At 45.1% G+C, this 27,506-nt stretch overlaps 2 protein-coding genes across 6 annotated transcripts; one reads left to right on the top strand and one right to left on the bottom strand.

Moving 5' to 3' along the window:
• Positions 1-9: 9 nt before the first annotated feature.
• Positions 10-21,615, bottom strand: antxr1d (ANTXR cell adhesion molecule 1d). The gene is made up of 17 exons (XM_062463196.1): positions 21,192-21,615; positions 16,706-16,777; positions 16,523-16,594; positions 16,107-16,188; positions 15,780-15,810; positions 15,617-15,690; positions 15,321-15,389; positions 14,501-14,581; positions 14,232-14,292; positions 10,797-10,895; positions 10,496-10,565; positions 7,745-7,823; positions 7,278-7,373; positions 6,903-6,941; positions 6,679-6,777; positions 6,232-6,477; positions 10-1,588 (listed from the first exon to the last, which is right to left on the bottom strand). Exons 1-17 carry the CDS (start codon positions 21,344-21,346, stop codon positions 1,295-1,297), a joined length of 1,719 nt encoding a protein of 572 aa, XP_062319180.1. The 5' UTR covers positions 21,347-21,615; the 3' UTR covers positions 10-1,294.
• Positions 21,616-22,768: 1,153 nt separating this feature from the next.
• On the top strand, positions 22,769-26,780 carry znf488 (zinc finger protein 488). Of its 5 annotated transcripts, none has more exons than XM_062464571.1 (4): positions 22,769-23,276; positions 24,152-24,368; positions 24,626-24,857; positions 25,073-26,780. In XM_062464571.1, exons 2-4 carry the CDS (start codon positions 24,156-24,158, stop codon positions 26,233-26,235), a joined length of 1,608 nt encoding a protein of 535 aa, XP_062320555.1. In that variant the 5' UTR covers positions 22,769-23,276; positions 24,152-24,155; the 3' UTR covers positions 26,236-26,780. The 5 variants fall into 5 exon arrangements, with proteins under 5 accessions (XP_062320555.1, XP_062320558.1, XP_062320557.1 ...); XM_062464574.1 differs by having other exon boundaries at positions 24,155-24,368; XM_062464573.1 differs by having other exon boundaries at positions 22,769-23,272.
• The last annotated feature ends 726 nt before the right edge of the window (positions 26,781-27,506 follow it).

Here is a 27,506-nt window from a genome sequence, read left to right on the forward strand (position 1 = left end):
TAAAATGCATACTGTATAACAAAAAACTTTTAATAAAACCGTCTTTAATAAAAACAGGGAACAGTTGTTCTCTGAGTTTGTTAATACATAATTCATATAAACAAATACAAACTTGATAGATTACATGTTATGCCAGTGCCAAACCAGTGATGTCCCAAGCCCTTAAACAATATTTATTTCAATAAAAAATTAAAGATATCGACCGGATGAATCTATTACAATGGATGGTTGGATGCTCTCCACCTCCACCTCCCACCACCAGTATGTCAGTGAGAAACCCAGTAAAGGACAGTAGATTTGAGCTGAGGCAGCCACATGTTGACTGACTACATTTATTTCATCAGCTCAATAAATACACAAAAACTGCCCTGCAGTTATAAAACTACTTCACTGAGTCTAAACAAAGCCTTATACTAATATCAGATATGTGCTTCCAAAGCATATTCCTAGAAAATGAAACTTTAAACAGACTTTACATAGATAACTTTCTTTGGTTGAATTAAGTGTATGAATATTTGGAAAGTCCTTTACAACCCCTTCTGTCTTGAAACAGATGGCCCTCTACTACTTTCTACACACACTTCTCAGCACATACCCTTGGAGTACGCAATTCTCGCAACGCAAACACACACACAACATGTAAAATGTACTTACACACATTCAACCCTTGCCAACCTTCCAAACACACAATCTGGAAACAGCCTTCAATCCCAAACACGGTCATTCACTAAAAACTATTAGACACCTCATGCTCCTTAATTCTCTCCTTTCTTTCTCCTTCCCTTTCCCTCTGTCCACCCTGCCCCAGCCTGACTCTCCGCACACCAACACACACCAAGACAGGGCCCAGAACAGTTCAACCTTGAAGTTCTTTCTCTTAACATATCAGTATATTTCTTTCATCACTCAATTCATGCATTCTGTATATCCACATTGACATTACATTATTCTCTACTTCCTATGTGTGGCAGAGCTTCTCCAATAAGAATTAGTCATGAAGGTAGATTCATTTATATACAGTCCTATCCAAATAAACAATTTCCTGGCTCCTCTAGCCTTAACCAATCAAAACGGTCCATGCATATGAACTCAGTAGCTAATTTGATATTCCTCCAGATATCACGTTTGCTGCCCAGCAACAAAGCTCAGAGCCCCCAGTGAGGACCCCTGGCTTGTAGATGGTCCCCTTGCTGCAGGGGGGGAGAGAGAAAGAGACAGAGGGGTAAACAATAGTTTTATGGGGGACGTGGTCAGGAGGTGCAACCCCCCCTCCCCTCCTCTTCTTCCCTCCTCCTCAGAGCCTGGGAGGGGGTCGGGAGGGTGGGGGGCCCGAGGGTCCGGGGGGGGCCCGGGCAGGGGGAGGACCAGGGGAGGGTCGGACAACGGCGGGGGGGACTCGGGCTGGGGGGGTGGAGCGAGGTGCTCTGGATGGAGGGGCAGAGCGGGGGGCTGGCGAGGTCGACCTCATCAGAGGCTGCCGGTCCACGGGAGGTGGGGGAGGGAGATGCGAGGTGAGGGCGGGAGGGGGAGAGGCGTGGGGTGGAGGGGGGTCTTCGTCTTTGACACGATGGAACCTGATACAGCGACCCTGTGGAACAAACAGAGAGTTAGCTACACAATACAAACACACATACACACAGGAGCGGACTGTCTTCTGTGCCCACCTGCAGGACAGTGACTACAGACCAGAACAGAGCACCCACACATGAGGCCCCTCATCCCTCTCGCCTTCCCTCTCTCCTGGCTCTCCCTTCTTTCTTAGATCATGCCTCCTAAAAACAGAGAGGGGTTTATCTTTCTCTCTGGGGTGTGGAGTGTGTGTCTGTGTGTGTGTGTCTGTGCATGTGTCACTGGTTGTAAGTGTGGTCTTCTGAGCCTTCTGTCTTTTAACATAATTTACAAGTCAGGAAGAATGGACCGCTTCTCTAATTGCCCCCACTGTTCCTCCTCTCTTTAAGATCACTGCCACTTCTCTTTGTCGCTCAGCCCTCTCTTTCGCTCTTTCGCTGCTTGCCTCCTTCTCTCCTTCCTGGTCTGTCTGCCCCCTCATTCACTCTCTCTCTTCCCACTTGTGCTTGCTCTCTTTCATATTGCGTGTCTCTCTTTATATCCCAGATCTCCTCACTCCCTCCTTCCATCGCTTCCTCCCTCTCTCTGCAGTTAACCCTTGTGCTGCCTTCGGGTCACATGACCCAAAGGTTCATAACGAACCATCGTTGTGTTTACCCAATTTTACCCAATACAAATACAAATAAAAATAATTTTCTTTTAACCGTCGCAATGTGGGGGGTCTGAGACAGCCCAACGGTTAAAAGAAATTGCTTTACTTTGTTTTTGTATGCGGTAAAGTTGTCGCAATACGACTGTGGGTCACAACGACTGATGGGTCAGAATGACCCGAAGATAACACAAGGGTTAAAGGTTGGAGGGTTGACCCTAGGTGGTCTGATTTAACACCTTATTAAACACAGAGGGCCTTCAGTAACACAGGGGCAATTCCGAGGGGCCAGGCAAGGCTAGCATTGTTCTCGTTCATTGTGTTCGAGTGTGTGTATGTGTGTGTGTGTGTGTGATAGTGGGGCTCGGTGAAAAGGCCAGTCTGTAAGCAGCAGAAGAGCAGCACCAAAGCAGAGGCAGCATATGGACGCTTGCACAACCCAAACTCATGAATATGTGAGGGTCTGTGTGTGTGTGTTTGTGTGTGTGGGTACGTTTGTGTGTTTGTGGGTGTGTGTGTGTGGGCATGTGTGTGTGCATCAGGGAGAGCATATGGCCTAAATAAAACTGTGACCTAATGAATAACAGTGAGAGAGGAAGGTGAACAGAGGGAGAGGGAGGGATAGAAGGATGGATGTAGGGGGGGGGGGGGGGGTGGAAGATGGGAGGAGTAGAAGGAGGGGAGAGGAACAAGGAATGGATACATTGAAGGGCCAGAGAGAAGAAGAGACCCTAACTCTGGTGAGAGGCTCCTAGAAACTGAAGCACTGAGTACTTCTCCTCTAGTCCCCTAGCACTGATGAAGTATGTGTATGTGTGTGTGTGGCGTGTGAGAGTGAGTGTATGCATGTCGATGTGTGAGTGGGTCAGTGAAAGGTTAGTGATGAACAGGATCTTTCAGTCCATGTGGCTGTCAAGGCTATAATTTTCTCTCTCTCTCTCTCTCTCTCTCTCTCTCTCTCTCTCTCTCTCTCTCTCTCTCTCTCTCTCTCTCTCTCTCTCTCTCTCTCTCTCTCTCTCTCTTTCTGTATATCAATGGTTTCTGTTTTAGTGATCCTATAAAGCTCCATGTATCTTCATATGGTTCATCTGTATTTAGGATCAAATGACAAGCCTGTTGTCACACACTGTCAGTGCTTGTCTCAGCACAAGATTAAGAGATAGCTGAAGATATAGAAAGGGGAGAGAGAGAGAGAGAGAGAGAGAGAGAGAGAGAGAGAGAGAGAGAGAGAGAGAGAGAGAGAGAGAGAGAGAGAAAGGGGAAGACAGACATTTGACCTGACAGCTCTGCCTGTCACCTCACATGACAATAAAACAATCCACCCCCAAACAAACACACACACACACACACACACACAATACACAAAGAAGATCTTCTAATGGAATCTGCAGTCCACTTGGCTCAGGAAATAGTCACTTTTCCTCCCCTCCCTTCCTTCCCTTCCCTTCCTATCCTCACCTCTAATTTCCCCTCCTCTCCTCTCCTCTCCTCTCCTCTCCTCTCCTCTCCCCTCCCCTCTTCTCCTCCTGTTTGTATTCGGGCTGGACGAAGCAGTAAGTAAGGGTACAAAATAAGGGAATCTCTTCTGTCACAATATGGCTCGTGGCCTTTCAACTCCCCATCTGTCTGTGTGATGCTCTCTCAGGGCGGCTGACACACTCTCTCTCTCACACATACACACGCCTACACATACACACACACATACATACATGCACGCACACACACAGACACATACCTACACATACACACATACAGGCACACCTACACATTCGCACACACACTCACAGGCACACACACGTTGTGGGCATAAACTGGCAACCCGCTGACGGGTTTGCGTCTTCAGTGAAGTGAGAATAATGTGTGGAGATGTGAGAGAGCTCCTCCTGTCTGATCCACCATTGGACTGAGGAGTCCCATCCATGCGCCTCATCATCATGGCTGTGCTTTTCATCACGATGCTGTGCTTTTAGATGCCTCAGTGTTGTGCTTTTCCTAGTCATGGCTTGTTTTAGTGTGATAGATTACACACTTTGTCTGTCTCCCCCTTTCCCTGTGCGTTTGAATATGATATGCAGCGCTCTCCCTCTACCACAATGCCGATTGTTTAAGGCTCAACAATGTCTTTTCATGTCAAATACAACCATCACAGCCCATTACGGAGCTTCCAAATTACCCTCCCTTATCCCCACCCCTCCGTTGGTGACAAAAGTAGATTTTTCCCCTCATTGGATCCCGCGTTGGAGGGGGCGCTGTATTTTCTGGGCTAAATGGCGCGTGAAGGGAGAAGCTCATTGTTGAGTGTCTCTGTGAATATCTGTCTCAGACGAAGGTTGACAAAGACCCCGGAAAGTTCTGTTTCTTTGACAGAGATGGATAAGGTTGAGAGGAGAGGAGAGGGGATGAGAAGAGACGAGGAAAAGAGGAGAGGAGGCAAGAGCCGAGGAGGTGAGACTAGAGGAGACAAGGAAAGGAGAGGACAGAAGAGGAGGAGAAGAGGAGTGGAGAGAGGAGAGGATAGAGAAAGAGGAGAGAGGAAGAGGAGAGTTTAGGAAAATAATTCCTAAATTACTGTGTATGGTCCCTTGACCAACAGATTTCAAGGACACAAAGCACACACATTAACACACTGATCTGTAAGGACACACCATCAGAGAATGACCCCATTCAGACCTGAACCGATGTATCACCACGGTGACCTGATCTGATGGCTAATTACCATTATGGGATGTCCAACTTGGACCTTGGAGCGCCTTCACACACCCAGTCAGACACACCAACAGTACATGTCTATCTATTTCAAAATACATTTTCTAGCTTACAGCTGCTGTAATGTCTCTGATAATCTTTGCCCCAGCTGAGTGGTCAAGCGCACAGTCCACTGTCCTCCCCCAGAGAGACTCACACAGCCAGGCCTGCTTTGGGGCTGTTCTCAGGGAGGTGGGGAGTGTACAGGGCTGACTGTGTAAGGACAATGCAAGATCTGTGTCTGGAGCACATAGAGACTGCTATCACTGGGTTCATTCACTGATTCCGTATGTGTGTGTGTGTTGGTGCGTGTACTATTTTTGAATCAGTGGTTGTTCGTTGGCCACTGTGAGAGTTTTTTATGTTAGTCACAGGCACCTGGTGTCTTTATGACAGAGAGAGTGCAGATGTTTCACTGACACAGAGAGAGAGTGAAAAAGAGAGAGAGTGAAAAAGAGAAACAGAGAAATAAAGAGAGGGAGTGAGAGAGAGAGAGAAACAGAGAGTAAGTGTTACCGTATTTCTTCGATGAAACACCACAGCACTTTTTGAACTGTAGTTCATTTAATTAGTAAGCAGGAATAACACAGGGATACTGCAAAACAGTGTATTTATTACTGCATCTTTGGTGTCTCATAAAAGTGTAAGTAAGCACGTAAGTGTGCTCTCAACTATATATGTTAACAGCCAGCAAAGCATAAGCCTCGAACGTACAAAGTTAGATCGATGAGTGATGTTTCTAATTAATGTTGGCGAGGATGCCGATAAAGACGCTGATAGCCAAAATGGATATTTAGTGACATCTTTGTACCGTATCTATTTGTAGCAACCCAAAAATACATAGAATTACGGAACATAAAAATAAAATGTTGCTGTATTTTTTTTGAGGGCGGCATTTATTTAACTGTGTCACATTTTAATAAGGTGTTTATTCTATTGTGGCATTTATTGAATCTAATAATTTCATCAAAGAAATACGGAGCACACTGATGGTTAATATCAGACTAGTATGATAGTCTTGATTTGTATCATTCAAACAGCATCAGTATGAGGTTAACCCAGTACTAGTTATATCCGTACTAGCTAGTATCAGTACTAGTTAGTTTCAGTACTAGCTAGTATATCAGTACTAGTTAGCATCAGTACTAGCTAGTATATCAGTACTAGTAAGTAGCACTAGTTAGTATCAGTACTAGTTGGTATCCGTACTTGCTAGTATATCAGTTCTAGTTAGTATCAGTACTAGTTATGAGCAGTACTGGTCCCACCTGGTCCCCGGGCTGGGGTCTCATGAGGGACACCTGGTCGTATCCTCGTCTGAAGAGGGCCCACAGCGCGTCCAGCTTCCCCTGGATGGGGCTGTACCATCGTCTCTGCTGGGGGGCACCGCGGGGGGGCTTGCGAGGGCGGGGCTCGTAGGGCTCGTACTCCTGCTCTGGCATCTTCACCACGGCATTCTTGGGCTTGTCCAGCTTGGCCCCCTCCTCTGTGGAACCCTTTTCCCCCCAGCGCACCTACGGAGGGGTGGGAGGGTCAGAAACAGAAAGACAATCTAAATGTCAAAGGGAAAAATCAGCAGCCAGGGAAATAAGAGTACTGTGTGTATTTAATCTCTACTCAATACGCTACTGAGACAGAGAGAAAGTTTCTACTAAAATGCTAATGTAATGTCATGTAATAGGTGTGTTTGTGTGCGTTAGTGTGTATGTGTGTACCTCCATGCGCTTGATGCCCCCCACCCCTCTCCCTCCATAGTAGGAGGCGTCCACAGTGGGCCACCTCTTCTTAGGCATCCCATCCTCATCATCAGACTCCTGGAGGAGGTAGGGGCAACACTGTCAACACTGAGACAACTGGTAGCATGCATGCGTGTGTGTGTGTGTGTGTGTGTGTGTGTGTGTGTGTGTGTGTGTGTGTGTGTGGATGGCGGTGAACCTACAGGCTCAGGAGGAGGGGGGGGTGGAGGTTCTCTGATTACCTGGAGAAGAACATCCAAGAACAATCAAGTTAACATCAAGACAACAGGAGGCATGTGCACACACATATGCACAGACACACATAAACATTAAGTGTAAGTACCTAACTAATAACAATAACAGCTACAGCTTTTGACTGAGTTAAATTATTGATAAATGTTGAAAACAAAGTTCTGATTCGGTCAACTGCTGGCTGTGAGACAAATAGCAAGCTATTATTATTATTCTGTGAAATGCAATCTCAAAATTAGCATGTAATGTTCAGTTCCAGAAAATCTCAAATTCCCAATGATAAAATTCAGATTCATTTTTGGCTGGCACTAAAAAAACACACTTACCACAGTGCAGCAGAGAGGCCAGAACCACCACATAAAGATCAAACCCAACAACAGGAACAGAACCAGCAAGGATATCAGCAGGATGGTGCCATCGAACTACACACACACACGCGGCACACACACACACACAGATGTTTGAAAACATGAACTATGTATACATTGTCCCATCTTTCATGACAGTCAGTGTTGTCCTGCTTCATGATGGTACTCACACTGGAGAGAGAGAGCAGAGACCTCACAGAGGAGGAAGAGGAGGAGGAGCGAGAGAGGGAAGAAAGAACTAGAGAACAAGAAGGAAAATGAATAAAAAGATAAATAAATAACTTCAGCTGTATGCAACTGTAAGCAGTAAAAAAAAGGAGAAACAGTCAAAATGCATCAAGTGTACCAGGATGTTTTTATCATTTACTCAACTAAACTACAACCGCTTCACTTGATGGGTGATCAGTATTGTGTGGAGTACTCACACATTCGGTGGTGGTGATGTGCACAGAGCTGGTGATGTAGGACAGGCCTTCATTCATGCTCACCTGCAGGTAGATCACCCTGCAGCACACAAGAAAAACTCTGTTACCCACAACACCCTTCAACAAAAAACGCAAATCTCAGTAGAGATAAGTTCTTTCTGTTTGTCCACACAAGCACACACACACACACACACACACACACACACACACACACACACACACACACACACACACACAAAGGCTAAATGTGAGAGGTAAGAGCTTATAAGATATAGTAGATTGTAAATTGGTGTGGTTGTGACAGTGAGAGAGAGAGAACAAGACTGGATATCTATGAACTATAAACGTGACTATTTCTGAAAGTGCAGAATGTGATAACAGTGGCCGGTTGATTCGAGGGCAGGACTGGAGCTGGGAGCAGAAAGGGCTTTTGTATGTTGTGGTTCTAGTTTAGGGGGTGGAAAAGAGAAGGGACGTTGAGTCCAAGGTTTAGACTCAGGAGAGGGGGTGGGGGGGGGGGGGGTAAAGGAGGTGAGGGGGAGAGGTCACTTTAGGGTGATTGGGATTGATGGGAAGGAGAGGAAGTAAGAAAGGGGGATGGGAGAAAGAAGGTTCCTTCCTGTTTGATATCCCCTCTGCCTGATCCCTTTGTTTTCTCAACTCACACTCTTTCATTGTCTTCCCTCCTTCCAACCTCTCTTTTGCAGTCCTTCGCTTCTTTAAAAACTAAGAGCTAGTTTGACGTCTCTAAATACCCACCCCTTTCTTCATCTGTCTATTCTTCTCCCTTTCCTTCCTTTCTTCTCTCCCCTCTTCTCTCTTCCCCTATATCTTCCTTTCTTGTCTTCTCCTTTCATCCCTCTATTTTCCCTCCTCTATTCTCCCTCTTGTCTGTCTCTCTTTCTCACAAGCTATCAGGAAGTGCAGTGCTATCAGGTGACTGGTGACAGAGAGATATCAGTCCATCAGTCAGTCCACAGCCCTGTATATCCATGTGAGCATAATGTGATTGTGTGAGCTTGTGTGTGTGAGTGAGCAAATGTGTGTAGGTGTATCGATGTGTGTGTGTGTAGTTCCGCATCCAGAAGGTTCCCAGTCACCATAGATTTATGTGACAGCAGCACCAATGACTTCATCATGTGCGACAAGGCAGAGAGATGGGGAGGGAAAGAATGTGTGCATGTGTGTGTATGTGTGTGTGAGTCTGTGTGGGGCACAACCCTAAAATATCCTTTAGGCCTGTGGACCATGATCAGAAACAGCCACTCCTATAAGCCTACAGACCTTGCTGACATCCTCCTCTCACTTGACAGCTGTGTCGTTTTATTCACAACCTTCCGGTTCTATTCGGTTCTGCCAGGAATATTATTAGTGGAGTGTTTTGTGGTTACATACTGAACAGAGCACTTTTTTTATGGCAGAAAACTAAAACACATCCTTCACACTCTTCCTTCTGCCTGTCATTGTGTGATCAGGCTCTCATTTTGTTCTTCTGTGGAGGGATACATGCTGGACCCCCTTGCAGGCCAGCTAACCAGATGTAGGCGGAAACAAGAGACTGATTGATGAAATACAGCTAAACAAAGAGGTGCTACATCTCCTACTGTCACATACAACACACAAACAAACCCCTTCTACCTCCTCCTCCTCTTCCTCATGCTCTGGTGTGAAAAATAGTAGCTTTCACCAGCAGAAAAGGAAGACTCAAACCATGTCTGAAATCTAGTTGACAGGGACACGACAGATGGTCACCTGGAGGTGTCTGAGGCCGGGGGCAGGAGAGTATAATTATGGACTGGGCTTGAGGCTGGTGGAGGCTGGGGAGGCTGGAGGATTTGGAGGCTGGTGGATGCTAGAGGAGGCTGGATGATACTGGGGAAGGCAGGGAGAGTCTGGAGAAGGATGTGGAGCCTGGATAGGGATACAGGGGTTGATACTTCTCCAGGCCTTCTCCTACCTTTCTCCAGTCTCCTCCAGCCTGTTCTATAGGCTCCACCTACCTCCCCCGGGCCTATCCTAGGCTGTCGTTGCCTCCCCTTGCCTCCCTGGGTTTTTTTTCTCTCCTCTCATCTTCCTCTAATCTTCATTCTTTTCTCCTTTTCTTCTTCATCTCATATTTATCCTCTTTCTCTCCTCTTTTGCCTCTCATCTTCCTTCTCCTCTTCCTCTCCCACTCCTTCCCTTTGCTACTCTCATCCTCCTTCTCCTCTTCCTCCTCCTCTTCTTCTAATCTTCCTCCTCCTCCTCTCCCTCTCATCTTCCTTCTCCTCCCATTCCTTCCCTCTGCTACTCTCACCCTCCTTCTCCTCTTCCTTCTCCTCTTCCTCCTCCTCTTCCTCACTGCCTCATCCACACCTCTGATCCTCTCTCCGTATTTCCCTGTTGTGATTGGTGTCTGGCTTCGTTAACTCTGACAAACACTGATTGATCGCAGGCCCTCCCACGACTTTGGCCCTCATTTGTTCAAGGACACTTTCATGCTCTATCCCACCAGCAGGCATGTCAGTCTCACTGTTCCTCAGCCTGCAGGTCCCCCAGGGCTGAGTCTGCACCTCCAGCCTAGCTACAACCCACAACATCTGAACAAGCTGAAGACATCCAACTGGTCAAGTCATGGTGTCGTCCAATCAGTGGATGGCTTACCCCATGTGCAGGGCTGGAGAGAAAGCCTCCTTCAGAACACTCCTTGAACAGGTTATACGTATGGACAGATGGAAAAGAAAGAAAGAAAGGATGGATGTTGTAACTTACCTTCCAACTTCGTCTATGACTGGAGCAGGACAGAGTAGGAAGGTGTCTTCTATATCGACTGGTCGCTCATCTGCTCAGAGAGAACATGTTCATGTTTACTGGAGACAGAGAATCGGACATAAGGCATTATACTACACATTATCAATATGTTCACTTGTATGTGTGTGTGTATGGTGTAGTATTAAGTCAGAATGTGTGTGTGTGTGTGTGTGGGGGGGGGGGGGGGGTACACACACTAACTCTCTGGGTTAGTGTGTGTACTAACCCAGAGAGTGTGGTTGTGTGCATGTGCGGTACTAACCCAGAGTGTGTGTGTCGTTGAGTTTAAAGCTGCAGAGGACCTGGTCAGTGTTTCTGGCGTGAAGAAACCCATTACCTCTTACCACTACCTGGAAGCTCTCTGAGAGAGAGAGAGAGAGAGAGAGAGAGAGAGAGAGAGAGAGAGAGAGAGAGAGAGAGAGAGAGAGAGAGAGAGAGAGAGAGAGAGAGAGAGAGAGAGAGAGAGAGAGAGAGAGAGAGAGAGAGAGAGAGAGAGAGAGAGAGAGAGAGAGAGAGAGAGGGGGAGAGAGAGATTAGACAGGCTTATAAGTATACTAGTTACATATAATGTATAGTGCAGTATTGACTGTATAATCTCATTCACTCACAACAGTCTTCCCTAATCCATGTCAAAGTGTTGGAGGATTCACGCATGTTAGTATATGTGTGTGCGTGTATGTGTGTGCCTTGCTAACTTTTGTGTCTGCTCTATCTTTAACCTTTCAGGACGTGTCAAGTCAAGCAGGGGCTGATAACAAGCATATGCTTCATTGATGCCAACAGTATGTGAGTGTGTGTGAATGTGTGTGTGTGTGAATGTATGTGTGTGAAGGTGTATGTGTGTACAAAATATGTGCATGCATGTGTGGAATGGCGTAGCAAATGCTCCACTGGTGCTAACACATAAAAGTGCTGCTGTTCACAAATATTTGCCAGCACTGTAGCCAGGAGGGGTGTGTGTATTTGTGCGTGTGTATGTGTGTGTACATGTGTGTGTCTGACCTTTTGGTCCCCCCAGGCGCCAGTCATGCGCGGTGACGGGAGCTAGGCAGCATATGCTGCAGTGTGTGTTAGTGTGTTTATTAGTGTGTGTGTGTGTTAGTGTGTGTGTGTGGTTGGTAACCAGCATATGCTAGAGAGAGGGGAAAAAATGCTCGCTTAGAAATGTGACTGCAGGGTTGACACCAGCAGAGTCAAACTAGATCTGACCTTACCTATGGCACCAACGGCATGTGTGTGTGTCTGTTTATGGTTTTCGGTTGTGCACTGAGGCTTTCTCTAACATTAGCCTGGCTAACAGAACTGAACATTTGCCACACCTTTAACATTTAAAGCTACAGCGTAAAGATCACTGGATAAAAACATGTGCCTGTGTGTGCCTGTGTGTGTGACAGAGTTTCAAAAAGGTCAAGGATAGACACAGAGAACATTCACACACACAGTAAAAGTATCAGATATTTTCTAGGGGTTAACTAACTAACTAACTAATGTGTTGAAATAAACAAGATAATGGCAGTGATTGTCTGTTTGATTGTAAGTTGGCATCCCAGTTGTCCAGTCGTCTACTACTACACTTGATTGGGGCGGCTGTGGCTCAGGGGGTAGAGAGGGTTGTCTGTTAATCGCAAGGTTGGCGGTTCGAACCCCGACTCCTCCAAGGTCATGTGCCGAAGTATCCGTGAGCAAGACTCTGCACCCCAAGTTGCTCCCGATGGGCAGGCCGGCGCCTTGCATGGCAGCTCACTGCCGTCAGTATGTGTGAGTGAGAGTATGAATGGGTGAATGAGAGGCAAACATTGTAAAGCACTTTGAGTGCCGCTAAGGTAGAAAAGCTATATAATTGCAGTCCATTTGATATTCTGATGGGAGTTATAAGAATGTGTGCGAGTCTGCAAGCTAATTTTTGTGTGTGAGCTTGTGTGTATGGGGGGTAGGGTTGTGCCATGTCCAAATTTGGCCTCCTCAATCATGTTAGTGCAACGGGACAGTAAGCAGAGGGAAGGGGGCTGGGGGGGGGGGGGGGGTGGAGGGGGGCTGGGGGGGTGGAGAGGGGAGAGAGGGAGGGGGGGCTGGAGGAGGGGTGGAGGAGGGGAGATTAAGGGTCAGACGTTAATGAAAGCAGCAATCTCTGCTGTCACCTTAGATAGACCCTCTGACTTTCACTGCCAGGCCTGATTGCCTGGGTGTGTGTGACGTGTGTGTGTGTGTGATCCGTGCTGTCATGTCTGATAGAGAGGCTGAGTGTTCACTGTCCAGTCTGATGGCCTGTTTTCAGGCAGCTCGGCCTGGTCACTTCACATCAGTCTGAGGGACATGTGTGTGTGTGGGTGTGTGTGTGGGCGTGTGTGTGCGGAAGCTAAATAAGACCATACGTGTGGCAGCGAGACACAGAGGCCCTCCTGGCTCCTGAAGCCACTGTCACATTACCTACAGTATGCACACTGTCGGCTCCTATGTAAATACAGAGGGGGCTGGGCGGGATAGTTATGGCTGATGTCACATCCTCTGATGGTGAAACATCGTCCTGTCATCCTTACCCTTCTAGCACATTCACTGTCTCACACAAACCAACACACGCTTGCACTTAACACGTGAAAATCCACATGGAGAGACTGTCTGAGAAGACTATGCTCAACTCTGTTTGGAGAGACCAACCTTGGCTCTGTCTGGAGAGACTTGTTCTATCTATGTCTAGACACAAAGGCTGTTTATCTGTATCTCACCCCTATCTCTCTCTCCATCCTTTCTGTATCTATCTATCTTCACAAGCTTCCTCTCCTTTCCTCTCCTCTCCTCCCCCCCCCCTCCTCTCCGTCCCTTTCATTTTATCCCTTCCCCTCCCCTCTCCTCTCCACCCGTCAAACTCCTCTCCTCTTCTATCCCATAATGAACACTGACTATGTCTGGAGAACGTTAATCTCATCTGCTGGTTGTCGTGGTGATTGTGCTGCAAGTGCACTCTTCCTAAATGAGTCCTAATAAGGTCATGTCAGAGCATATCTATCCTGCTGGCAACACACCAGCAGCACTCCCAGCAGAGTGACACACAAACAGTCTCTCTCTCTCCTCGTATCTCTTTTTGTCTTGTTCTTCATCATTTTTCTTGCTTTCTTGTCCTCTATATCTCTCTCTCTGTTAATAAAAGTGGGGGTGATGGAGGGATGGAGAGTGTCTGTTTAGCATATTGGTTGTGGCAAACTAGGCCAGAGAAGCAGCGATGCTTAAACATGTCCTGCTAATTCCTCCGACCAACTGCCTCCGCCGGCCCCTCTACAGACACACACACACAATACGGTCACTGTCACTCTGGGGTCATCGTGACCATGCAATCAGTCAGCTGCCTGTTATATGTGTCATCACACAAACTCACATACACACACACACACACACACACTGACAGCGTGACTGACAGTGAACACATTGTGTTAATCCAGCAGTTGGACATTCACAGTGCATAAAAAGTGTCTGCGGGACACTGGCTCTAAATGCTATACTCTTCTGTGTGTGATTGCTGTTGTCTGGCACAACTTCACCAATAGGATGTTCCCAAACATACAAACCCCCAGCCACACTGACACACAGCAAAAGTGTTTACAGTTGTATGCTCCCTCAGGTCAGGCTGACTGGGGGATCACCACCAGCTGAGGCCTGTACTGAGACAGAGGTCGGAGGTCAGGAGAGTCGAGGCTGATCTTACCTCCTGCACACACACTGGAGGGTTCTGCTGCTAGGATCTCAATGCAGGACTTTTTAATGATCTGAGAACACAACAGACCAGGAACAGCTAGTTAATAGAAGTGCAATTAACTACTTTGATAAGTTATTTAATTACCTGACCTGCAAGTTATTTAATTACCTGACGACAGAGAACAGTGGATGTGTATATGTGTGTATACATGTATGTGTGAGTGTGTGTCTGAGTGTTTGAATGTGTGAGAGTGTTTGTATGTATGTGTGTGTGCATACCGAGTCGATGATCCCCCTGAGGGCCTGAAAGCCCCCCCACACAGGAAACACATGTTCCAGGGTGTCTGCTATAGTGGCCAGCTACACAGAGAGACACACACTTAGGATTAATATTAAGCATCAGAAACAGGGTTAGGGTGTGTGTGAGAGTGTGTATTGTGAATGAGTGTGAGGGAGTGTGTATGGGAGAAAGTGTGTGTGATTGTGATTGAGTGTATATTTATGAGCATGTGAAAGTAAATGTAAGTATGTATGAGCGGGTGTCCCAGCTAACAAAATTACGTTCCAGGAGGTGACCTCAGTGTTATTTTAATCTCCACAAAGTCATGGTTACGTACCTGTGGTGTCAGCTGACGAAAGTTACATCCCAAGTCTTTTCAGGACGTAGAAATGTGGGGGCCTCTGAATGTCCTAATGACGTTATTATTTAACGTACATAAGATTATATCCCCTATGAGTACTGTACGTATCGTTATAAGGATTACCTATAATAATGTTTTCATAAAGTGTCATGATGTACAAGAATCGTATCGAAGACATTGGTAGCGTTCCCTAAGGTTTTACAGAGGTACTGAATGTTACAGCCTGTTTGGGACATTTGTACATTCACAATGTTCCTCACTCACAATTTATGAATGTACCTATAATGTACTTATATAATGTCCCAAAAAGGCTCTATTCAGTACCTCTGAAAAACCTTAGGGGAACATCACAGATGTCTCAGTTACGTTTCTGGGGTGTTAGCTGGGGTGTAAGTGATTGTGAGCAAGTGACTGTACAAGTGAGTGTGAGTGTGTAAGGATCTTGACCAGGGTCCTACCTGTGTTTCATTGAACTCCTTCACTCCAACACAGTACACTATAGCTCCTAGAGACCGAGCCCTGCGTGCCTGCAAGACCACAACACACACACAAGTCCAGTCAACACACATACACATACAGTGCACAACACACGCACACACATAGGTCCAGTCAACACACATTCACATACAACACATGCATTAAAAGAGAAGTTTACACATAGATAAAAAGAACTTGGTTTTGCCAAATATTATTGTCCAGTAAAAGGGAAATCGTCCCATCCGGTTCACAAAGAAGGATAATTGTCTTCTCTCACCTCTCGCTGTGCCGTGTCAAACTGCCATTCGTTCAACTCGCCATCAGTGAGAGCAATAATCACACTGGCTGTCCCTTTAAACACACAACCACATGTTTAGAATGCAGTCTCCATAGACCTGCCTGTGAACTCATACGAGAGCAGAAATATAGTTGAAACCTACCTTGGTTCTCTTGATATATCTGTGTGTTAGCCTGCAACAGTGAAGGTTTGGTTTAGCACCAAACAAAAAGGTATATGAGTTAATAGTGTATCTTTCAGCAGGTGATTTAATCCAAAGCATGTACAACAAGGGACTTCAACCTGCATCCTTTTGATCTGCAGTCATTTGCGCTACCACTGAGCCAAACCATCCGTGAAGTTCACAAGCAGAGCATGGTCAAACACTAAACACTAAACATGAACATTTTTGCTTTACGAGTTTAGGCAATGAGCCGGACCTGGCTTCAGAACATCAGTAACATAGACAGACAGGGGGCTCTGTTCTCACCATCTCCAGTCCCAGGTTCATGAAAGTGTCTCCCCCTGGGTAGACGTCCTTCAGGGCTCTCAGGCCCTCCGTGATGGCCTGTCTGGGGAGGGGACAAGAGGAGAGCACAGCCCTGGTCACATACCCTGGTACAGGCTGGGAGGGGGTGGATGTATAGTTAACAGTGGTTTTCAGGGGTAGAAATTTGGACAGGTGTGTTAATGAAGATGGGGGTTCAGAAGACAGTGTGATGAGTTGTAACTGATTATATGAAAGCCTGCAGCGCCATACTGCTGGACCAGAGTGGTTAAGGACAGTGGTTATGAAGGGTGGTTTTGAAGAATGGTTATGAATAGTGGTTGATAAGGGTAGTTATGAAAGGTGGTTATGAAGGGTGGTTATCGTATCAGTCCACCGGTCAAGCGTAGCTGTCATACCTGTCCTCTGTCAGTTTCATGATGGTTTTTCCTTGTGTGGAGAAAACAATGAAGGACATGCGCAAAATAGGACTGTGGAACACACAAACACACATATTATTATATGTATGCATTATTTTATGCATTATTTTCAGAAAACATCATTACAGTATTGACATGTCCTCACAGTCACACGCTTCTTACCTGATGAACTTCTCAGCCAAGTGTTCAACAAAGGAGTAGATCTCACTCCAGTGGTTCTTCACACTTCCAGACCTGAAACATTAAGATTAGCACATGTGAGAGATGGGACAGACATTTCCCCTCTGAAAAACATATGGAAAATACATCTCTGTTCGCCGCAGTGAGATCTTTTGGCTAACCATACAAACAGCATTGTCACAAATCACAAAAAAAGATGTGCACAGAACAACAATTTACCACGGAGCACTGAAAACCATCACACCATGATAAAGCTTTTTAGTTCATTCCACCATCGGATCCCACTATGCATACATTTTACAATTATTCCTTATGCAGACACTTTCTTCCAAAGAAAAGTAACAAATGGTGCATATAGTAATTGTAGCAGATAATCAAGGAATGGAAGTGCATAGGTCTAAATGTATTACAGTATTAAGTGTGAAGTAACAGTTTGTGTTTAAAGAACACAGTGCAACAACATTGTGCTTGTGGGACCTCCCCTTGTCCTACATCTATAAAGTTGAATAATGGATTTTGGTGTTTTAAAAACCCATCGACACTGTATGACTATGTTTAGCCTGTGTTCTGCTCCTCTCTCCCACCAACCGTCTCTGGAGGAGGGGATCCCTCTCTGAATTGCTCCTCCCAAGGTTTCTTCCTTTTTTTTTTCTCCTGTTGAGAGTTTTTTGGGAGTTTTTCCTTGTCTTCCTTGAGGGTTTAGGTTGGTTGAGGGGCAGTTCTAATGGGCATATGTGAAGCCCTCTGTGACATGCTTGCGTGTAAAAAGGGCTATACAAATAAATTTGATTTGACCTCACATGGACCCAGCCTTTAGGTTCAGTTTCCTCCACCACCAGCCTAGCCCTCCAGCCTGCAGTAGGGCATCCCTCCCTGATCACCAGCCCTCCCAGGGGACTGCTAATGGGGGCTAATTGGTCCTTGCATGCAGAGTGGACCAGGACAGATGTAGGAGTCTGCCTCCAGCTCTCCTCTCTCCCCTCTGCTGTTCCTGCCTTCCTTTCTAACACCCCCCACCCTGCGCCCCAAGCACATCCCCAGCCCTTCCGTGCTCCCCCCCCCCAACCCCCCCCCCCCCCCTAGCCCCCCCCCCCCCCCCCAGGCCCTGTGAGAGGGAACAGATGGTCCCACTGAGGACAGCCAGGCTCACAACAGGTTGGCGGTCTGGAGAGTGTAAAGGCTGAGATTTCGGTACCCGAGTGACACAGAGGTGACATCCAGCTGGGGGTGGAGGGGTACATATATGTGTGTGTGTTTGTACTGTAATAAAAGACTGTGACATGAGCAACAGAGGGGCACAAGGCTCAATCTCAGCAGGGGTAAAGGTGTCGCTGTGTGCGGGTGTGTTACACTTCAACTGTGTTACATTACCACCAATAGCACCAAAGCATCCACTAGCATGATGGATGGTGTTGGTTCTTTAACACCATCCACCACGCTAATCCCCACAACAAACTTAAGAAGCATCCTTTCATAATGCTTTGGTTAAGCAACAAAATCTAAGAATCCAGCCTTCCAAAAACAGCAATACCCAAGGTTGCCTACACACTGCTAATTTACAAGCACTCAATGCTCATTTGTGTTTCTTTTTGGCTTTTTTATACATGTATTTTATTGTACGCCAGACATTACATAGCATGCACTGACTCATTGTAACTAATGGGGGTCATTTGCTCTAAATGGTGTGTGTGTGTCTAGAAGTCTGTGATTCTCTTTTACAGCCTGGCTTTTCGTGTTTTCTGTCTAAACGCATGTCTCCTGTCTGTCTGACTAATACAAACACTAGTCTCCATTTGCAATTCTGAGTCCTAATCTTCCCCTTCTCCGACAGCTAGATCTGTAGTCTCAACGGCAACTCCAGGTACACTGTACTATATAGCACATATCTGCTACGGCGCCACTGAACAGGGCTTCTCTTGAATGGGCTGGAGACATTCAGGCAGGCTTCAGCAGGCTCTTTGATGTGGTTCTGATATGAAGCTGTGGAATGCTGAGACCTGCTGGTGTTCCACAAGATCGGACAGAGCTCCGGTTCTAAAGTATTCTTCAGAATTCTGCTCCTGAGTGTGTCTGGGAAGACACACTCAGTTCCATTACACCAAACACACATAAGGTTGATGGGCTGACACACATAAGGTTGATGGGCTGTGGTCTGGCTTCAGCACCAACCAGTGGGTCCAGGCAAGGACATGTCCATGCAGAAGCATGTCAGGGCAGTGGGTACCCATTAGTCAAGGCTATATATAGAGACCGAGCACACCCAATTTATTTATTTGGACAAAGAGTATTCTCAATACTTAATCCCCACCAGGGGCGGAGCCAGACGTAGTAAACAGCCCCTGAGCCCCAATTTAGGACCTATTTAAGCTTTGATGTGATCTTAGGTATGAACTTCTACAGGTAATGCGAGCACACATAGCGCATGTGAAATTTCTTAGCATTCATTTGAGCGCAAAATTGTTTTTTGAGCTTTATGTAGTATAAAACATTACGTTGGACTCATACTGTTATATTTGCTGAAAATTACAAACAATTTAACCAAAAACATTCAGGGCTTTTGAGAAAACAATCGGGCTCAAGCTGCAGAAGACACCCCCCCGCTCCGCCCATGATCACAACTAAAGTTAAAACTGTGCAAATGTGGTGTTAGAATATCCCTTAACTTTTATTGAAGGAGGCAGAGTGTACCCATGTAGACCGGACCACACACAGACACTCCTTCCTAATAAGATCAACATCAGATTGAGGAGTTGAGGAGGAGAATGCTCCTGGCTAAACAGACACATTAGGGCCTCTCCAGAACTATCAGAAGTAGCCTGGTAAATCGCTGGGGTGGTATTTGAGGATTAGCTGGGGTCACTGCCTGGCATTCAGGGTCTGAAAGGTCCCAGATAGATGCATGGACTGGAGGAAAGAGGTCTGGGTAGTTAGCTGTAAGAGCTCTGAGTAGTGAGCTGAAAGAGCTCTGTGTAGGTAACTGAAAGAGCTCTGGGTTGCTAGCTGAAAGAGCACTGGGTTGGTCTGGTGAAACTGGCAGGCCCAAACAGAGGCATGCCAGGGGCTTGGTCAGTCAGCATTCTTGCCAGTCACTCGACACAACTCCCTGGCCAAAGCTTTAACTTTGAAATTGCCCTTGCGCTTAATTATGTGTTTTTTTTATTGTCTATTCCTCTCCGTACTGTTTCACATGTTTACAGTTCAGTCATGATCAGTGCTCTGGTTTTCAGAGAACCCTTGTTCTTTCCATATTCAGCGTGTTGTGACACGTTGGCCTGTTCTGTGTCCACATGTATAATCACACCTCACCCATAAAGCCTTGTTATGACAAAAATGTCAATTACGATGGCTGGCGTCCATTACTAGGAAGAGTAGGCTACAGTGACTGGAGACTTAACAGTTAAGACTGTTTTGTGTTTTCTGCTGGCATTATTGCAACCTTTCTATCCAGTAATACAAGGGTATCTAGGAAGGTATATCTACTGTATACTATGATTAAAAGGGAACTATAATACAAAGTTATTATTTGAAGGTATAGCTATCCTGTGCTATGAAAGTATTGCTATAATATACTTAACTAAATGCTATAGTATGAAACTGTATCTATACTATACTATAAAGATAAGAAGGTATCAGAAGGTTTAGCTAATACTGTTGAAGGAACCATGTCAGGTGCGATGATATGGTGAGATTCAACATGGCCTTTTGGCGATAAGATTATCAACCATGAATAATCCATGCTTCCTTGAGAACCTTATAGTTCTGACAAGATTGAGTTGAAACAGAATGAAAGAAAGAATATATATCATATACTGCATTTATAGATTATTGTTTGGTTAATTTATCAGATTGATATTTTTGAAGGTATCGAACGCCCGAAGCCAAGTTGTATACAGCGCTACAGAACAAGGCTGTGCTACTGTCTGGCAGTCAGTGCAGCTGCATCCGCAGGCGTCGTCAGCATGTAACCCAATCCACGCATCCTGCTTGCCTTGCCCAGTCTCGCCTTGAATCCCGAGGGGGAGAGACTATGTTTTCCTCACAAGCTTCCATCCAGGGGCTTGCGCCGACCAGGATAGCGCTAAACAATTTTCATAATGACAATATCTTATGGTTAATCGAATGTGCACAAATTTCGGAAAACAGTTTGACCTAGCTATAAGATCAAAGCCAACCGAGAAGTTGTATCGCTTTTAGAATGTATGCAGAAAAAGTGTGGAACAGCCCAGATTACTACGTGACAAAGTTGTTTACAACACTTTTATTTCAACTGAATTGATATTTACAAAATAGTCTGGGTTAATATTGCAGAGTAGGTTATTTGAAATGTAGAAATGTGCTATTATGGGCTACAACAGTAGTCCACGACACGCAGGACCCACACTTGCACGTTCTCCAAACAACAAAGATGTTGCATAGCAATGCGCATTGATGAGAAAGTAAGTAGTCATAAATAATAACTGCCGCTTACTTGTCGAGGACAAAGTAGAGATCGAAGGCACCTTGACAAGACCTCTCCTCCTCCTCCTGTTCTCCCGCTATATCTCCTTTCACGGACGGCAGTTTGAGAGTAAAAATCCCAAGTAAAACCAGGGCGAGAGAGAGGCGAATCTGACTCCTCGCCATCTTTCTCGGACAGTTATGCTCGGCTACTTCAACAAACGGCAGATAAAATATATGCTACATAATTTCACTCCTTTAGAAAACCATTGTTCAAATAATCAACCCCAAAAATGTCCTAAAAATACGACAGTGCAATTTTAGCAAAGACCTTAGAAGTAATGGTTACAGTGTCGGTAGCTGCGGAGAACCACATCAGATAGTCCGGTTCTCATTCTCGGACTACGTTGGTGCTCCGGTTTGAAGTGAAAAGAACTGCTCAGTAACAGAAAACTGTAGAGGCACGCAACAGGACATAGCCTACATCCCTTTTCCGGGATAAAAACAAATCATATCTTAGGCTACAAGCTAAACCTAAAATAGCCTACGTTTAATGGACCTTAGTCCATTAAACAATTACAATGCCGAGAAGTTATTAAAAAATTAAAACCCTAATTGATTTGGGGGGAAACACCATTTGAAAAGCCTTTGTCACTCCTTCAAGTAATCAAAGAGCCTTTGATTTTAACTATATTTTACATATTGCGAGTTAGAGAGGTTGAATAATAACCTACTAATTATTTTTGTCAGGATTCATTTTCCATACTTCTTCAGTTGGTCAACGGCAAGAATGACAAGTAGACAAACAAGACCGAGCTAAGCGCAGCGAGGGGTCTGCTGCCTGGGGCTCAAAGGATATGTCACATACCAATTAGTCTAATCATGGCCATTTCACTGTTGCGAGGTGTTCTGACATCTTATTGTTGTCTGAGAAAGACATCCGGAAGTCTGGAGAGGCGATGGTCTCTGCATTTTTTGGTCAAAATGTTAAACAAGGCATTGTGGATTTCCAATATCAAGCATTTTAAATGGACACGCTTTGCCTATATATTCTAATAATCATTTTAATTGTAGGCTAACGTTAGCAATAATATAATCGCCCCAAAACTAAACAAATAAAAAATCATTAAACTTTGCAACGTCTTTCTTCTCAATTAGCCTAGAAATTCCGTTAGCCTAGTGGAGGAGTAAAAATTTAAAATTGAGCATTAGTAGGCTAAATTACACATTGCCGGTGTGGTCTTGCCACTGGGCAAATACATTATTCATATATTAAACTGTAATTGTTTTAAGAGCGTTTAATTAATTATTCCGCATCAAGGGTATAATTTGTGCAAATGTATCAGGGATGGTTCTGAGCCAAATTTAGACTGGAGTTGGCAGCAGGATTCTGGCGTAGGTTAATGTCTTTCAAAGGAAGTAGCTAGCTCAAGTTCTCTTAAGTCAAGAAAATACGTGAGATATTAGTATAAGAAACAATTAGGCTACTTCTCTGATGAAGAAACAGGCAGTATTCTTGTTTATGTAGGCCTTTTTAAATGTTTAAATAAAAAGTCTAAAGAATAGCCAACCATTATGGGATCGGAAACGATCGGTTCCTTCACTTCGATCGAAGGCTTGATTGGACGAAACATTCAAGATGAAATTAAAACTTATTTGGCTTCATTTAGGGATAATCACTGAACATCACAGCGCATTCATACCAGCGCTCTTGGTTTCTCTGATAATTGCAGCGAACCTAGCAGGAACCAAGCACCAATCAGAGTACCCTAGGGCCTAAAAGACGTAGCTGTGCTCTGTGTAGGCTATATGTGTGTCCTATGTGTGTGCGTCCTGTGTGTGTGTGTCCTGTTTGTGTGTGCGTGTGTGTGTGTCTAAGAGCCGGCACGCTTCAGTGCGCACCAGTGCGCCTCCTGACGAAGATAATAAGTGTGTGTGTGTGAGAAGAGTGGAACGCAGTAACGAGGCAGACTCTGCTGTGATAACTCTCGCTCTCTGACGGTAACAACAGTGAACGGAAAGACGAACCGTTACCGGTGGTAGACTGCACCTGCTGAAGACCAGTCTCCTCACGCGACCAGGTCACGGAGATATTGCGAACCTTCAGGGCCAGTAGGTAAGTGCGAATGCAACACGTTAACGTGCTTTTTACCGGCTGCGTTTGGAGAATAACCTAATCTTTAAACTGCGCAATCTTTAAACTGGAGAGTGGTATTTTGAACATCAACAGCAGAGAACCACCCCAACTTCGAAAATATTGCAGTCTAATTAATAGCCTATTCACATTTTAAATTATCTTAAATGCTTAAACATTGATATAGCTAATATAGCCTACGGTATAAGCAAAAAACTGCCAAAATGTAGGCTACATTTGAGAACGATGTTAACAATTCAACAAGGTTAAGATTAAATTGTAAAATAACATGCATTGGTCTCTCTGATACGAAAGTCACTAGACCCCATGGAAATAGGAGGCAGTTCAATGGGCAGATGGAGAGACAATAGAGAAACCGACTGAAAAACTGAGACAAAGGACATTAGAAGTCAGACCATGTCCCTGTGTCTGCAATACAATTGCCTGTAAAATCTAGGCTGGATGCATTTCATTGGCTTGTGAAATAAAAAAAGGAAAATTAATTAGTGGTAATGTTTAAAATAAATTAGCCTTTTTGATCAAGCAAAATCGGAGATAAGCTAAGCCTGTTAGCCTAGCAAATCCCTTACACTAATTCATAAAAATAAAAAATAAAAATGGCATAATGATACTTATTTACATGAAAATAATCTGCCATTATTACAGCATTTTAATGTTATATTTGTACTAAATCAATTTCATTTATTGCATACATACTGCATACATGCATTACATACTGTAGATTTGTAAACTACAGGCTCGTATTGTAAGAATAAGTATTTGTGCAACATATTTGCAAACAAACCATTAAACAATCGAATAACTGCACTCAACCATCGTTTATGATCTTTTTCCAGAAGAATGGAGCACAGTTTTCTACCTCGTTCTCTCTGGACCAGTGAGAGTAAATTCCTCCAGCACGCGACGGACCTCTACACCAGCGTGGTGGTCACGCGCGACATCCCAGCTGGCACATCTTTTGGCCCGTGCGTTCTCCAAAACACCTTCTACGACACCATCGCGTTTATAGCACTTAAGTCCTGCGACAAGATAAATAAATCTTACATATTTAGGGTAAGCTATAAGGTCTTAAAATATCTGCATCAAACTTCCACCTGTCATTTAATTAAACGTTATCTCTCTAAGAAAAGGGTCTACAAATGTCAGCAATGTAACACTATGGAGACTCTGTGACAATATATTACTATATTACTGTTTTGTAGCCTATGATACATGAATAACCGATGGTTTGATGTCCGGCTCTCGCAGTGGGTCTTAAATGTTTGTTGTTGCCTACATCGGAAATGGTCATCGATGATTTCTCTCAACAGGTCGACCCAGAGGCGATGCAAAGCTCTGCCCTCGTGCTCTCCTGGCTACGGCTGGTGCAGGCCGCGCGCAGTCGCGAGGATCAGAACACCGAGGCTTACCTGAAGGCAGGGCAGCTTTATGTCCGGACCACACGGGACATCAGGCACGAGGAGGAGCTGCTGGTGTGGTACGACCACGAGCTGTCTCACCTCCTGGGCTTCACAGAAATGGCAGCAACAGAACCCGCTGCAGGTGAGAGAATGTGCAGGATCCTTCATCATAACGGAATATTTCAGAGGCTTTTCAAATCTATGAAAGGATTAAGAAAGGGACATCAAGCCTAAGGTGCAATACACTAGCCTGCACGATATACTCAATATTTTCGTTGAGTAGATGTTAATGTCTGTTTATTTATAAATCTCGTAAATTAATTCCTCATGATTGAAACATATTTCCGTTTTTAATAGAATTCAGATGCGTAAAGTGTACTCAGGCCTTCAAGCATGAGTACCCCTTCCTTGCGCACTGCCGGTTCCTGTGCACGCAGGTGAAGAATGACGCGCTAAGCAGAGAGGCCTACGAGCACAAACACATGGAGATTAAGAGACAACACCGTGTCATGGACTTCCACAACATAGCCAGAGATCTAGAACACAAGAAATCCAACACCCCCAACCAAGAGGAAGCTGATATTTCCCCGCGCAAAAGGAAGCCAGAGGACACGGTTTATCCACGGGGAAGGAAGTCAGTGTTGCTGGAAAAGACAAACATCTCCAACGATAGCAACATAACACAGTTAAACCGGGACTACCACCTCACAGCACCAGAGTCATCCGCCTCCGGTCTGAAACTGAAGATGGACAAGTGTCAGATGAAAATTGATGAGCTGAAAACCGACCATTTGGAATGTAAAAACGGCACATTAAGAGTGTTAGAAGTTGGAGTGGCGAAAAGGGCTTTTATGCATGACAAGGAAAGGACAGCCGAAGACTACAGACAGACAAGTCTGGAGCAAGGGAGGCTTGATAGTCTTCACCCAAACAGCAGTAGTCGGCCAAGTGCGTTTTCGTTCGTCCTGTCCGGTGATCAAGAGCAGAAGAGCGCTTTCTGTAAACCCAGCAAGAGACTCCCCCCTACCGACCCCACTCCAGACCGAGCCACAGTCACTGCGCTAACGGCTCGCTCCAGCCGTTTAACTGACATGGCCCACGCTTTTACATCGAAAACTGTTTTGGGGTACAGCAGTATGTTGTCATCTAATGTTTTGAACGGAGAATTAACGGGTCCACAGACCTTACCTTTGCCCGTTAGCGGAAACGCTTTCCCGTATGCCCCAGATCACTGGTCGAGAAATATTGGAGCTCAGCTGCAGACCACCTGCTCTCTCACAGTCCTCCCACCGACATTCACCTCGTTTGGGGTGTCTGTACAGAACTGGTGTGCGAAGTGTAATCTGTCCTTCCGCATGACCTCAGACCTGGTGTTCCACATGCGCTCGCACCACAAGAAGGAGTTCGCGCCGGAATCCCAGGTGATGAGGAGGCGAGAGGAGAAACTAATCTGCCCCATCTGCAACGAGTTCTTCCGCGAGCGGCACCATCTCTCGAGACACATGACTTCTCATAATTAAATATAGACACTTGGACAGAATAAAGAAGGCGGTGGTTCTTACTCAACCTATCTACAGGGTTGTGTTAAAACCTTCTGTGGCCATTATGTTTACAGTCAAAGTCATGATGGCATATTAGATATATCTTTCGTGATGGGAATTTAAATGTGAAAACAACTGAATGTGGGTCCGCGCAGTGCAACTGAATCAAGGCTACATAATTACGCATCATGAGCACATAAATTGGTAGCCAGTGTCCGCCAGATGGCGATAGACACACACGTAAGCTAACTGTAAAATCACCGATAACGGAAATTTAGTTGAGAGTCGGTAAGTGTTTTATGTAAGTGGGAAAATAACTTGTCTGAACTGTGCCTTACGAAACTCAGGTGGGAAAGAAGAGATTTGAGGTGGATGAAATGCATATAGATGTATATGATTGTTACAAATATACTTATGTCCCTATGCTCACTGTGTTGTCTCCTTGCCTTTGGAGTTAGATAACGTTATTGTTTTGTACAGATTTATAGGCCTATATTTTTCTTATCCAGTCTATCCATTCAAAGTTCAAACAAATCCAAGTGCACCGTTTGGTTCGGGAAGACATGTTGCAGATCTGCACCCTAAAGTCAAGGCTATGTGCCCCTGTCCTGTTCCGAACAGCCTACAGGATATGATGTCCTTTGGCGGTTGGACTGCGTGACCCAAATAACCCAAGTGAACTAATTAGAGAAATCCAATCATTAAAACTTCCAGTCTATAATTAAACAGCCTATTTTATAGTAAACCAATTTCAATTCAAATAAAAATTGTATAAATAGTCAAGGCACAATATGCTGAGCGTTCCCATAAACTTGTACTTGTTATTGAAATGATGATTATCATAATACATTTCTTGAGGGAAAAGACCGCGGACTGGAGTCTGCGGCCTATACAGAGTAGGCTACTTTATACACAGAGAAGTCTCTGTCGCAGGTAAATGAACCGGACAGAAAGCTGATAGGTTCAAGGTACAGTCACAGCGTCGAACTTGCGTAAAAGTTGAATCATTATGTAATACAACCCAACATAATTTACCATGAAAAGCAAATACTCTGACCATGACTATCCAGTCAAACAATCATTAGTTTGTTAAAGACATTAGAACAAATGTGATTAAACCGACACAATATTATCCTACTTCTAATTAACTGAGCTATTTTTAACGACTGGTATAATCACCTGAGGAAAGAGCCGTTCCAGACTAACGTTGGCCACAAAAAATATACTGTTGTCCTATAATGGCAGCTTTC

Source organism: Osmerus eperlanus, chromosome 6 (genome assembly GCF_963692335.1).
Source record: "Osmerus eperlanus chromosome 6, fOsmEpe2.1, whole genome shotgun sequence".
NCBI classification, from domain to species: Eukaryota; Metazoa; Chordata; class Actinopteri; order Osmeriformes; family Osmeridae; genus Osmerus; species Osmerus eperlanus.